General features: G+C 39.2%; 1 protein-coding gene across 1 annotated transcript in view; it reads left to right on the top strand.

Moving 5' to 3' along the window:
- Positions 1-1,997: 1,997 nt before the first annotated feature.
- Positions 1,998-15,000, top strand: part of ppm1e (protein phosphatase, Mg2+/Mn2+ dependent, 1E) — a 61,417-nt gene continuing 48,414 nt past the window's right edge. The window contains exons 1-2 of the mRNA XM_012881455.3: positions 1,998-2,240; positions 2,407-2,600. Coding sequence (XP_012736909.2) covers positions 2,416-2,600 — 185 coding nt within the window. The 5' untranslated portion in view covers positions 1,998-2,240; positions 2,407-2,415. The remainder of the gene's footprint in view (positions 2,241-2,406; positions 2,601-15,000) is intronic.

The following is a 15,000-nucleotide window of genomic DNA, read 5'->3' as shown; positions in this document are numbered from 1 at the left end:
CAAGATGCCAATGCATGGATGAGAACCTCTGCATTTTCAAAACATAAAACTTGTCTGATTTTGGTAAGAGAAATTTTACGACAAGTAGTGAAATTTTAAAAGCCAATGACCATTAAATCCACGGTTATGTTTCAGAGATTGAACAAATACAAATATTTCTTAAAATATTCCTTAAAATTCTAAAATGAAACTTAATGCTGCATTTTTTTTAAATTAAAGAGATGTTATGAACTTGGAGGAAAACGTGTCTTTAAAAAAAGTAAAAGTCATGAATGTTGTTTATTAAAAAAAAGGAGTACTATGTCTGTTAGAAAGGTAAACATATGGATGCTCAGAAATTAAAGCAAATCATGTTCATATTTAAAAAAAAAATTAAACAAAAGAACAAGCCTGAAAACAAACATGAATGTGGGGTTTCATTAACCTGCTCTGGGAGACGCAGTATATTCTATTTCAGTTTTTATTTCAGTATTTCAGTGTTCTAGAATATCATTAAAAGGTTCATTTTATTTCAGTATTCCAGTTCCAATAGTAAAACACGTATATGACATAGATTCCTTACATACAGAATGGTATATTTCAAGGATCTATTTCTGCTAAGTGGAACAGTTATGGCTTATAATTCTGTTGCTCAGAAAATTATTATATTACATAGGACCAATAAAAATTAATTTCTACAACAGAAATATTGTGTTATGGCCAGCACAATAATGCTGAAGACTACTGACATGACACTAGTCCAACAGAAACTCACTAACTCAATCTACAAGGAGGGCGAGCCAAAAAAGGCCATGGCTAAAGAAGATGGCTGTTATCAAACATATAAACGAAAAGTTGAGAGGAAGAAAAACGTGTGTTAGAAAACGGTACACTGGCAAAAGGATACTCAAGGTCTGACAGTCTGGAGGAAGAGTGAAAAGGCACAGATTTGAAGATGTCAAGGTCCAGAGAGAAGTTTTGTGACAAAGGAGCAGTATCAGCTGATAGGGAGAAAAAGGATAAGAGAAACCAGACCCAGCAAGGTAGGCCAATATTAAAACTACCTGCAGCACATACTGCATGCACCTGCCATACAGTATACATGAGCGCACCTTTTGGCAGGACAACATTTCCATATTTAAAATAATTGTTTTCATTGCTCACATCTGCTATTCTAATTTTCTTTGGGGTTCTCATTAGCTATGAGCAACGATCCTTAAGGTTAACAGGACTTAAAGATAAAAGAAAATATATGATTTTCTCTTTTTACTGAAACAATTAGTTTCTTTAAGATGCGCACCAGTAAATTACAGTAATATTCAATAAATTGGAAGATGTATTCCAGTAAGACTAGTTTATCTTGTTAAAAGCATCTGTTTTTTTATTGGTCTGATCTTAAATGTCGTATTTTCATAGGGGAAAGTGGAAAACCATTGTTAAACAACAGAATTGTTCTTGGTCTCCCCCCGGTTCTTTTATCTGATAATGTGGTATTTCTATTGTAGACTTCTGTAATTATAAAAAGACTCTTAAACCCTTAACTATATTTAATCTAAAGGGCAGAAGGATGTTTACAGTTTCAGTACTGGGTTCTCACCATCATAAATAATTGAAATAAAGCCTAGTCTGTATATATTTTTTGACTTGAGTGGCTTTTCACTTGAGTGGCTTTCCAAAAATGTTCTAATTCTTTGAATATGAATGTATTTTATTAATGTATATCAAAGTTTTTATATGTTATATTTTTTTCTCTAAGGCTGACATACACGCAGACATACTGCAAGGCTCATGATGGTGTAGCGAGACGAGGTATTCTTCAATTATTATAATACATTATCGATAAAATATTAAAGGCATAAGTAGTATATTTATTTCTCTCTTCGTCTGATTTTATTTCAGTCGGGTGAAGGTCACTGTACTTCCTCCCGACAACAAACAGGCCTCTCTTCGCGATGGCATGTCTTTAAAAAAAAAAAAAAAAAAAAAGAAGAAGCTCTACCGACGTCACGCAGGCGGCGCGGGCTGCGTGCGCGCTCGCGACGTACGCCGTCTCCGGTCTGACGTCACCTTCTGATTAGCCGAAATCCCTGATAACGCGGCGCGCGCTCCCGCTCGGCTCTGAATGGGGGCTCAGTCCAGCCGGTGACAGCTCGTCCAGTCCGTCTAATCCACGGCTCGCTCCTCCAGTCCGGTCCGCCCGCTCACCGACACGCCGGCAGTCCACGGGCCCCCCGCTCCTCCGGTTCTACTCAGTTATTCAGGTAGTATGGCAGCGCACAGACCCCGGCTGGAGGTTAAGGGTGTTCTGACTCTTCTCCCCCTTTTTATTTATTTTTTTAATTTTTTTTCCAGACCCCACAAGTTAAGTGTTTGTCCCTGACGGGCGGAGCTGTCTCTCTCTCTCTCTCTCTCTCTCTCTGTGTCCAGGAATGAGAAATGATGGCCGGCTCTGCAGCAGAGGAGAAAACCTTCCGACGGTTCCTGGAGCTCTTTGTCCGGGAGATGAGGATGCCTCTGCAGGAGAGCGACCCGGTGCCGATGCGCCCCTTGTCGGACCTGGTGTCTGAGGACGAAGTGGAGGGGGAGTGCCTGGACCTGTGTCTCCAGCACCTCTACAAATAGTTAAGTGTGCACTTTCTGTCCTGGCATGCTGACGGTTCCGTGTTTTCATACGGCTGGCTGTATTTTTTTTTTAAATGTATTTATTTATTTTGGAAATTGGGTTTATTCTAGTAAAGGTGCGCGAACCCGACTTGGGGATGTCCCCCCGCTGGCTCCTTCACGGGATCCATGGGTGTGTCCATCTGCCAAGTTCAGACAAGTGTCTCTGCAGACAGATCGAGCCAAAAGCAGAAGTTAATACTCGCCTCTCCCTCTAATGTCTCCTCGGTGCGCCGTAGCGCGTCGGTTTGTTCGCTCTCATGTTTTTTTTTTTTTTTTTGCGCCTGTTTTTTTTTTTTTTTTTTCCTGTTTGTTTGTTTCGTGCCTCAAAAAGACAGACGGCAGCGCCGTGGAAGCTGGAGGTCTACAAAAGGTGAACCCCTGCTTTTTGCGTAACAGCACCGCGTCATTATGGTGTAGGAGAAGGAGGAGGGAGGAGGAAGGGGGGGGGGGGGGGGGGCATCGCCATCACCGCTGAGCGCATCTTCATGCTGGCTAAAAATAACCTCACCCGGTTATTATATTAGAGTCGATCGTTGCACTAAAATCCAGCCTTAATGGGAGTAAGAAATGGAAACAGCTGCGGTGTTCTGCTGGACAAAGCCCTCTCCTTCAGGGGGGGAACTCCAGGTGTCATAAACGACAACAACAACAACAAAAAAAGGACATTCCTCTATTAAACCCAGATGCCCCCCCCCTTCATCCTTTAAATTGACAGCTGCCTCAGATGTGCACAGACTTGGCTGAAACGGTGAAACTGAGAGAGCGCTTTGCCCACAGCGCTTCTGCCTGGCCTGGTTTTGAATCCAAAATAGGTGCAGAAACTGTGCTGGGAAGAGCGAGCCGGATGGACTCATCTAGGGCACAAAGTGACAAGGAGGACTGCTGCCTGCATGAATGTCCAAAGAAAATTCTTTTTTTTATAATTTTTTTTTTTACCCACCCGGCAGCTGGATGGCTCGGTCTATAATCAAAATAATTCATATCGGTTTCACTTTGCCACCTTTTGCCACGTTACAGCCGCAAACTTGAATGTATTTTAAATGGGGTTTTAATATGGAGATTTTTGCCGGGTTTTTAAAACCGTTCAGAAATAATTGGTCTGAAAAGTGTTTGTGTTCTGCCTGTCTGAGTTGATATTTTTGCAGAAAAACCTCTACATTCTTCTTTGCCCAAAACTTTAAATTCTGCTACATGGGACAAATAACATCATTTTTTTTAAATCTGGCCACAGATTCTCTGTTGGATGTTTGTGTGGACTTTGACTGGACCATTCTAACATTAATATGGTTTAAGCCATTCCTTTAGAGCTCTGGCTGTAAGTTTAGGGCCGCTCTCGAGTCTTTTGGAGCCTCTAACAGATATATTTTTATTCCAAGACTGTCCCGTACTCTTTGTCCCAGACGAACAGAAACATCCCAGCAGCATGACGCTCCCACCACCTTGTTTCATTGTTTGGATGGAGTTCAGCTTTATATGCGATGTTAATATTCAGCCATAATGTTCAATCTTAGTCTCATCCGACTGGAGCTTCGTCTTCCATATGTGTCCCTTAAATTGCTTGTTGCAGTCTGCCATGATGACTTCATGCGTCTTTAAACGATGGCTTTCATCTTCCCATTCTTCCATTAAGGTCAGATTTGTGCTTTTGCAGAAGTAATGGATGTCCTGTCAACAGTTTCCTCCACCTGAGCTGTGGATCTCTGCAGCTCCTTGTCTGATTAACGAGCTCCCTGTCGGTTTAGGTCAGGGGTCTGCAACCTGTGGCTTTTTAGGCTCTCCACAACAGCTCTTAAAAACTTTGAGGACAAATTTTTTTATAAAAAAACAACAAAAGTTTTTAACAAATGCAGACTTCAGCAGTTTCTTCATGGATTAATAAAAAAAAATGACACTAAAAGTACCAATTTAAAAAAAAAAAGGTCTATGTTCATCAGCTTAGAAATAATTTGCCTTTTTACATTTTCCACTAACATCAACATCTCATGAAATATATTCATAACTCCTTTTGCAAAAGGGTTATGTTTTTCATTATTTTAAAACCTACAAATAGAAATAAAATGGTGGTTCTTTAAAATTGTCAACAGTATATGTGTAAAAAAAATTGCCTTTTTTCAAAAGGTTATGTAACATTAACTCAAAAACATGAAGCAGGGCAGTCGTCCACTTTATGTTAACGTTTTATTTCCAGTTAATATAATTTTTTTAGGGTTAAGAGAGCTAAGAACTATACTTTTTTCACTCCCCAATACAATATATCAGAGTTTGGGGTTGTAACATGACGAATGTGTAAATGGTTCCATCTGTAGGAATACTGGAGCTGCTGGAGTTGCCACATTCGGATCAATACTAACCCTCTGGAGATTCACACCGTCTCCTTCACGGTGTCTACGTTTGATTGGCTGGAGGATATGAGGTCACTGAGCATTGAACCTTCAACATCTTGCTACGCCTGACACACACGAGCGCTGTAGTTCTTTGAAATATTAAAAGACGAGGCGCCCACATGTTGTTAGCAGGTACATTTAGGCTTAAAGGAGCTGCTCTTTTTTTTTCTTTTTTTTTTTCTTTTGGCATTCTCTCAAAGATTTCGTGGCTGATCCTGCAGCGCGGAGACGGAGGCGAGACGTGGTCAGCTTGGCTCGCAGGCTGCATCTTGTCTAATGAGCGAGGACAATAAAAACAAAACGCAGAACTCCGTCTCGGTGAATTTACAGGAAGACAAACTGGTTCTCGTTCTGTAGTTTCGGAGTGTCGTTGGGATTGTTTTTATGGCTGTTTTAAAACCAAAGCTGTGGATGCTTTTTTTGTTGTTGTTGTTTTATTTCCTGTGAAAGTGCTGGCACAAAAAAACTTATTGATTTGGAGAAGCTGTTTGTTTAATAAAATAGTTTGCTACCCAAAGAAAGGTAGAGTCAAGGCTGTACGGCATTAAGGACTTCAATTCTCAAGTTACATCTACGATAATTTATTTATTGGGTTCTTGCGTTGCCCTTCTATATAAGTGACAGTGCATTTTATATTTATTAGTGAGCAAAAGTCTCAAACAACTAATCATTTCTCTTAATTTTGATCCCAGTGAGCGACAACATTTATTTTGTGCATCATTTCTCTGACTGCTATGAGCTTGAAAACAAGACATCAGTAGTCCCACAATAAATGGATCATACCTCTTTTCATCGTCACTCTACACACAAAACTAATATTCAACTGTGTGTCCTTCCAAAACTTCTGTATCAATAATTAATTAGCTATTTCATATAGCGGCAAACTCTCAATCTCAACCAGCTGCTGCAGTAAAATCCTGCTAATGCTTCAGTAATGCAGCCGAAACTAAACCCACTTAGTATTTATTATCAGCAGTTTGACAAGGTTATTATGCATTTTGCTGATGATGCTCGGCTATTTGTTTAGAAAACCTTTATAAAGGAAAGTTTAAAATCTTTGTTTAAATGTTAAAATAAAGATTCACACCAAAATCTGGAAGGAAACCTGGTCTTACTTCAGGGAGGCGACTATAATCACAGCTTTTTCAGTTTATTTATGTTATCTTAAGTCAGGTTGTGATGGGGTAAATGTTCATAACAGCCCTTTAGATCAAGCTTTAGACCTGAGTGATTGCTGTAAGTGTTGCTGCAACCTTTCTTACCAGGTTTGACTGAGAACTACTCTTAAAAAAAGCCATTAAAACGGAGTCTGTCAAGCTTATTCTGTAAAACCTCCAATACTCTAACCTGCCAAAATAGCTGCAGCTTAATGAGTCATCTTAGCGCGTTAAATATTCCTGTTTCCCTCTTTTTTGCAGCACTCTGTCCTTGAACACTTGTTAGAGTCGATGAGTCACTCTCTGGTTTATTATAGGAAAACCCAAGAAGGCCGGTAAAGGTCAGAAAATACACTTAGCTTTTGACCTTTACGTTGAAAAGACAGATTGTTATAAAATGTACATTACTACGCAACTCTTTGCTTAAAAAGGATTCACCCAAATCATTGTAAGCTCTCCTCTGAAAGGAAAATATTATAAAAATGAGGATTTGTTTCAGTAACCGAGTAACGGACACCTAAAGCTGGATATGTAGAGAAAGCTGTTAATTTATTAGTGTGTACATATATATATATATATATATATATATATATATATATATATATATATATATATATATATATATATATATATATATATATATATATAATCCAAACAAACACAAACCATTTTCTGCAATATTACTTAAGATCACATTATTGAGGGCCTCCTAACGTTGATACTAATTTTAACAAAAGGGAAAATAGCCTTTAACCTCAGTGGGGTTTAGTTTGCTTATGGAAAAGGTTAACACGATCTGGAACCAAATAAGTTCCTTGTTTTCCCCTTTGGTTTCAATGATTTGCATTTTTTTAAACCAATAAATATATAAAATGCAGGTGAATAAAACGGCGATGCCGCAGCTACAACCATAACCCAACCATTCTGTACTTATAGGGTCTATGTAGGTAAAAGAGCAAAGTTTCCCTGTTGCTGTTTAGCATGTATTGGCTTTTAAATTGATTTGTGTTACCTTAGGTTAATCATATTTTAGCTTATATTACACATCCAATTCTTATGTGACCAAAAGGTTAAAAAAAAGCAGTTTTACACAGGTACTTTTTATTGTATCCTTCAAATCATGTTTTTTTTTTTTTAACCTAACAAATGTTTTAAATTTGAAGTCTCTGATTCCATCACCTGCAGACCTGCTGTGGCTTAGCTTAGCTTATGTTGTCTTAAAGGCATACTATGCAACATTTTTCAGTTAATTAATGGGTTCCATACCGTTTTGGATGATTAAATGAGTCATTTCAGGTCGAACTAAGGTTTTCTCGGCCGCCCTGGTGGTCTGTGGGGGAAATACCGCACTTGCAATCGCAGGAACCCTCGGCCCGCACTCACAGGCTCAGAAGTCTCGTGCATCGCGAGAGTCGGTCTTGCTTTACGGCGAGAACTCCATGTGTTTTTGCCCTGCCATTCACTATATGCACGCGCTAAAGCAACAACAAAGAACCGCGTGTTAACGTTAAATAAACATGCAAGCATATCGAGTTTTTTTTTAAAATTATTATTATTATTATTTTTTAATTTTTTAAATTGTAATTTTTTTATTAATGTTGGCCAGGCGGTAGCGTGAGTTTGGCGAGGCGGCCGCCGCGGCCGCCTCGCCAAGATAGCGCTGCGGGAAACCCTGATGTTCATACTTTCACTGTGTTAGTCATTGTTTGTACTGCCGTTTTTTCGACTTTTGTTGCGTTCGCCTGTCTGCTAAGCTCAAAACAACCGCGCCTGGCTTGACGGAGAAACCAGAACAGCTGAGCATCTTTACCACAGTGCACTTTTACTTTTGCCCTCTGGGGGGAGCCTCGCCGGAAAATCAACCCCGGTTGCATAGTATACCTTTAACTTATTTAAACACTTTATTTATGTTACACAACCAGCCAATAAACAGTGGGGACACATCGGGTCCTGTGATGCAGTGGTTTCCAGCTCAGGTCCTCCTGTCCTGTATGTTTTAGATGCGTTTCTCTGGTCCAGATCTCCTGATTGCATGACCTCCTCTGCAGCCACCAGGTGCGCCAGCAGCCTCTTGATCATCCGTTCATTAACGTCAGGTGTGAGGCAGCAAGGAGACGCCTAAAACATGCAGGACAGGGGTCCCTGAGGACCAGTGCTGGAAACCACCGCTGTGATGGGCTGGCAACCTGTACAGGAAGTACGCTGCAGATATGGGTGGAACATGTTGGGTCTGCAGCCCCTAAGACTTAAAGAAAAGGAACCCATTGCAGTTTCAATCTATCAAACCTTCATCTATTTTCCCTAACCTAATTTCTCAATTTTAATCTAAACGTCTGGATCAGTCCCGTCTTCCAGCGCGGTTTAGTGCCGCCTGCTTGTTTAGTCTTCGAAGCAGACGGCTGCAGTATTTGTTTGGGCTCGGTTCGAGGGAAGGCGGATCATATATCAGGTCTCATTCAGGGCCGATAAACCATCTAATGTATCACTTAAGCTGCCATTAACATCGGCTGGAGCCACTCAAAGCTGTGCTCTGAGTGCATTTGAACTTGCAGGGAAAATTGCAGACGTGAGAAGGTGTCCTTTGCATGGTTCTTCCACACTTCTTTACAAGCATGCGCAGCAGTTGTCACAGTAACAACCCAGACTTTTGTAATAATGACCGGCCTGAATGCAGCGGCGGCGGCGGTGGCAGCAGAAGGCTGTACATGTTTCAGTCAAGCAGAAAGGTGTAGGTGGATTTTGATAATAGTGCTTCAGACAATAAAAGAGCAGATCAGCACCAGCTTCAATAGAAGTCACGCTGGGGGTTTTCAGCTGCTTATTTACTTAAGACTGGAGAAACCTTTTTGTGATGGCTTTGACTATTTCCTAATGTTATAATTTAATGAAGAGGTACAGTCCTTGAATAAACATGTATCGGCAGGGTATGTTTACAGCTTTTGGCGTGTTTGCAAAAGAAGTTAGCTATTTTTCTACATGAAAACCTGTTTTCTGTTAAATCTGCCTTCAGTTTTAACGTGCTAAGTGCCTCGAGGTCAAAATAACATCAGATGCTGATCGCTGTCACGGTTTAAGGCGCAGCGGAGAAATCCAGCTTATAGGGAATATTGTCGTAAAGCAATAGCTGACAGAGACAATGAGTGATCTTTTCATAAACGATAATTGGTTTAAGCATGTTTTTTTTAAAGTAAATGCACCTTAAAGAAGACACTTTTGGTTGTGGTCTATATAAAGTGGAACTGCAATGCTTTGGTCTGAAATTTTTGTTAATTTACCCTCACGTTCCCCTTTTTAGCTCTATTCTGAGAGAAAGTGGTTTTAGCGCCGTCTCTTTAAATCTAAAGGAGGAACTTCACAACCCGCCCCCTCCAGGTCACAGAGCGATCCACTTCAACCCCGTTCGGCCATTTTTGTAGGATGCTGCGTAGGGCTGGGCAATATATTGAGATTTAAAAAATATCAAGATTTTTTTACTAAATAAGATGAGACTATAATGTTTATATTGAGATGGTCTATGTTGCATTAGCATTACACTTATATATTCCAGTAGTTTGTTTTATGCTGTTTCTCATATTTATCTACAACTGAGACATTTGAAATGCATTTTTTTATTCAAAGATGCCTTTTTATAATTACTTTATGAAAAGAAAAAAAACATATCAAGATAAATATTGAATATCGGCATTCAGCCTAAAAATACTGTTTTTGGTCCATATCACCCAGCCTTAATGCTGGGGGACGGTTTAATGAACAACCGAAGACTTGTAGCTTTGGCATCCTTCAGCTTGGACTATAAAATCGCTCGTGGAAATAAAAATGGCAGATTCGTGAGACTGGTAAGCTGGAAGTCCATGACCCTGTTTAGATGCTATGCAGCAAAAACTGTGATGTAATTGTTAAAAAACGTAATAGAAAACAGAGAGAAAGTGAAAAATATGACCCAACAAGAATGTAAATATATCTACACAGAACCGGGAAAGACTAAATAAAATTTTCTGCACTCATAGAGACTCCAAGTACACAACAAAAATTATTTAGGGGTTAAAAATGTGGGTTTTGCATGATATGTCCCCTTTAAGGCTGCTTTTACATCGTTTCCCATCTCGCCTGCTGGCAAATTAGAAATAATGAAACATCAAGTTCTGCTGAACTTGTAAATGGTGCATATGCCTGGTCAAACTCTCAGTTTTCCGATTAATCGCAACATTAAACAGGCTTAAATCAGAGGCAACCTGATTAAATAGTGCATATATATTGGGATCAAGTATGTGGACTTCAGTTTTCTGCTGCGTTAGGGTTACTTTAGCTGTGATCTGGTGATCAGATTGCGTAATAGAGCTGAATGTGTTGTAAATCTCATCACTTTTGATCTTTTTAAACCTAAGGGAACAATTTGTACTTTGGGATTTCTCAGCTGTTTGAGTGAAAACCTGCAGCCAGGTGTGCTGAACGCGATTTTATGAGAACTTTTGCTGCACTTTTAGAAGCAGCCTGATGGTATGTGTGTGTGTTTATATTTGTGTGGTGGTCGGCATCCTGTCTACTGTAGCTGTGCTGAGAGTGTAATGATAGTCGGAGGCAGCAGCTCTGGTGATTCATCCCAGTGTGTCATTAGTTTGTCTCTGGGTTGAACATCTAATAATAGACTTGTGCGAGAAGAGAGAGATCCCCCCCCCCCCACCACCACCACCACCACCACCCCCCACCGTGTTGAAGCCAATGGTTTGTTAGGAGTCTGGAGGTGTGGACGCAGCTTATGTCGGTATGTGGTTCATCCATTTCCCCTCTGGAGCAAACATCTGCTTGTGTGTGCACAATTTAGTGCTGGTGTGGGGTTAATATACTGAGACCACCAGAACCCCTAAATGTTTTCCTCTAAGGCTAGCAACAAGTCCCATTAATTAGACTTCAATTAAGACATGTAGTTACTGCCACCCCCAGAGTACTGAGAAGTAAATGGAAAAAAAACTGAAAATAACACCACTAATTAGTCAAAATACAAATATACTGTAGAATTAGTTTTGTTTGTTTTAGGCTAAATCCAGATGCCTCTTCTGGGGGTGGATGATATCAGCTTAAAATGTTATTGTTGTATATATATAGTGGCAATAAAAGCGATGATAGAAGCAAACATTTTTAGCAGTGATTGCATAACCCTGCTAACCTGATTCTCGCCAGATGGATTTCGTTCCGCGGAGCTCCAAATATCCATCAGGGATCGCTCCATTGGAGATGTGTTTTCAGAAGGAGGGGCTTTCTCAAAAATCCTTGCATATGATTGGATAAACCACTTGTCCGCCATCTTTACTGACGTGCCACTTCGACCACTCACGAACGACGCAGGGGAAAAAATACACACAACAGCCGCCATCTTGGATATAGCATGATGTCATCTGTGCATGGAAAATCTGCCAATATGAAAGGCTACTTTACGCACAGGGATAACACTGATGAAATAGCTGCATCAATGTTACCGCTTGATTCTTCGCTGCGAGCCGCCATTGTTGTCTGTCGCTTCTCTGATGCGCCACATCTACGAAAATCCAGCCCCGGCAATCCTGATTGGCTCGTCCATTTTATGTGGTGTTGAAATTTCTCCCAATGGCAGCGAATCCAGATGGATGTGTGGAGCTCGGTGGAACTACATCCGTCTAGCGAGAGTCAGGTTATAACCCTGCAGCCAAAACCACTCAAACACAAATACTGCCCTTAAAAAAAAAAACACCCATTTTCAAATAGGTTTCTTCTGGACACCATATACATTAAGAAAAGTTTGATTCTTATCAGCAAACTGCGCACGGTGGCTGTATTCAATCATATTTATGAATTTGTTGATTTTTATTGATGTTTTAATGCAACAGCGAAAATATAAAGAAGTAAAGATCACAGCATACAGACAGTTTTTGGGGTTTTCAGGCAGCGTTAATAGTGAATTTATCTCTTTTACGATCAAATTTTGATCATGTTAAGAATTTTTCTTTTTATGATTACAATATGATAAATGCCCATCCCTAGTCTGTTCATTTAATACAATTGGATCTTTATGTGGCAATCACAAAACGGTAATAAACAAATCAGGCTTGCCTCAGGGGGCAAGTCATTGCTATTCAAAGGCTTGCCCTTGTTTGTTCTTCTCCTAAATATTCTGGCCTTTGGGCAAATTATGCTAATGATCCGCCATGTAAATGATGCTAAACATCAATCTTGGTCAAACCGTTTTCACTTCTAACGTTACATTCTGTTTCAATTCTGTTGAGTTTATTCATATAGCTTCAATTGACAACAAATGTTATCGGCGGATAATAGCTGCTAATTATAAACAATCCAATTCAGTTGTTTCCGTTCAAATCCAACACTGCAAAAATGGAACTAGAAATGAGTAACATTTTCTTAAAATAAGTGTATTTGTCGTTGATTTGAGCAAGTAAATAAGATGATTTGCCAATGGAATAAGATTTTTGCTCTTAAAATAAGAACAATTCATCTCCATCATCTTATTTCAAGTGCAGGATGTCTAATTATCTTATTTTAGGGGTCAAAATACTCATTCCATTGGCAAATAATCTTATTTACCTGCTCAAATCAAGGACAAATACACTAACTTTAAGAACGTTTTACTTATTTCTAGATCTGTTTTTGCAGTGAACTGATTCCTGTACAATCTGGCAATTGTGGCTTCCAGGTGATTACACCTGAAAAGGAAACGTCGCCTCACAATCACAAAGTTGTCGGTTTGATTCCAGTTTCTTCCTTCACCACATGTCGACGTGGGAAAGGCACTTGACCCAAAGTCGGGCACCAATGTGAGTAAGATGGGATGTTTGTGGCTCTAGTAGTGCAAACTGCTTTGACTCGTCACTATGGCTAGAAAAGGCGTTATAAATTGAGTAATTCAGTTTATTATAATATGCCAGTTTGTAAGAAGTTGTCAACAGGAAGAGACCAAGTTGTGTAAAGTAATTTATTTTGCAGCAATCCTTTTTCCTGATCAAGCATCTAGTGACAGTGAAAAGGACCGATTCCCTTTTAACAGGAAAAAAAACAACAACTTCTGAAGAAATTATTTGGAAATAATTATAGCCAAACAAAGAAACCAAAAAGACCTAAATACAGGAGTGAAAAAATAACAGTAGCACTGAGCCAGGTCTACTTTCTATATGGAAGGAAAAAAATATACCACAATACTGGCAGCAATACCTCCACCAATGACTTACTTCAGGAAAAAACACAAAACATTGAGCCAGGCATACTTTCTATTGGAGATAAAAACAAGAAGAGATTTATAAGTTAATGACTTGATGCAGGAATAGGAGACATCTTAACACGGGTCAGAGTACTTTCTGTGGAAAGTAAAAGTGTTAAGGTGTAAATTTAAACTGACTTATACAGGAAGTAAAATCAAAGAAAATTTATGTGAGAGGGATCAAATGTTTTCTGTTTCAGAGTAAATTCTACTCAAACAAATTTACTGTGTAGGATCAATTTATCCCTTTAATAATAAAGCCAAAAGTTTGAGGTAAATTATTTAAGCGTGCAACTTGCCGGTGTCACTAATGGAGTTTTCAGACCGCATGAATGTTTTACGAGTTGTCTGAAATATCTTTTAAGCAGTGGAGAAATTCCCTTTCTCTTTTGTTTATCATCTTCCTCTTCTTGTCTTGTTGACAAGAGCCTCATTTAGTTTTTATGCCTCCTACCTCATGGCGGACCCTTTCTGTCAAAAACGTGAAGCCCAGTCTCTCACAGCGGCTGCTTTAGATTATGTAAGTGTACTGGGGCTTATTAAACAAGTCAACTGCATCACCAGCATTACCCTGTTACAAGACACTCCTGAGAATATTTATTAGACTTCGCCATTATAAGTGGGTGTCCCTAACATTAGTTTGAAGAAAATGAGACAGAAGAATGAACCGCACTGCAAAAACGGATCTAAAAATAGGTAAAATGTTCTTAAAGTTAGTGTTTTAATCCTTTATTTGAGCAGGTAAATAAGATTGTCTACCAATGAATTGAGTATTTTGACCCCTAAAATAAGATAATTAGACATCCTGCACTTGGAATAAGATGATGGAGATGAATTGTTCCTATTTTAAGTGCAAAAATCTTATTCCATTGGCAAATCATCTTATTTACCTGCTCAAATCAAGGACAAATACACTAATTTTAAAGAATATTTTACTTATTTCTAGTTTCGTTTTGGCAGTGCGTCAGCAAAATGTGCTTTACCCAAGCTGAAGAAATGAAAGTTTAAATTTTGAGTCATCAACCAAGCCGGGTGGCCGTTATGTCCTCTCACTGTTCCTATCTGTAGTGCTAACACAACCAGAAAAAACGCACTTAAAGTTTTAATGTCCTCCAGGGAGATCAGCCAGGACTATTGTCCCCAAAGATGGCCGACTTAAATACAACCTCTTCACTGCAAAAACAGAACTAAAAAAAAGTTAAATTTTCTTGAAATTAGTGTATTTGTCCTTGATTTGAGCAGGTAAATAACATTATCTGCCAATGGAAATAGTAATTTTACCCCTAAAATAAGGTAATTAGATATAATGCACTTGAAATAAGATGATGGTGATGAATTGTTCCTATTTTAAGTTCAAAAATCTTATTCCATTGGCAAATCATCTTATTTACCTGCTCAAATCAAGGACAAATACACTAATTTTAAAGAATATTTTACTTATTTCTAGTTTCGTTTTGGCAGTGCGTCAGCAAAATGTGCTTTACACAAGCTGAAGAAATGAAAGTTTACATTTTGAGTCATCAACCAAGCCGGGTGGCTGTTATGTCCTCTCACTGTTCCTATCTGTAGTGCT

Source organism: Fundulus heteroclitus, chromosome 11, assembly GCF_011125445.2.
Source record: "Fundulus heteroclitus isolate FHET01 chromosome 11, MU-UCD_Fhet_4.1, whole genome shotgun sequence".
Lineage (NCBI taxonomy): Eukaryota > Metazoa > Chordata > Actinopteri > Cyprinodontiformes > Fundulidae > Fundulus > Fundulus heteroclitus.
This window is presented reverse-complemented; position numbering and strand designations above follow the sequence as displayed.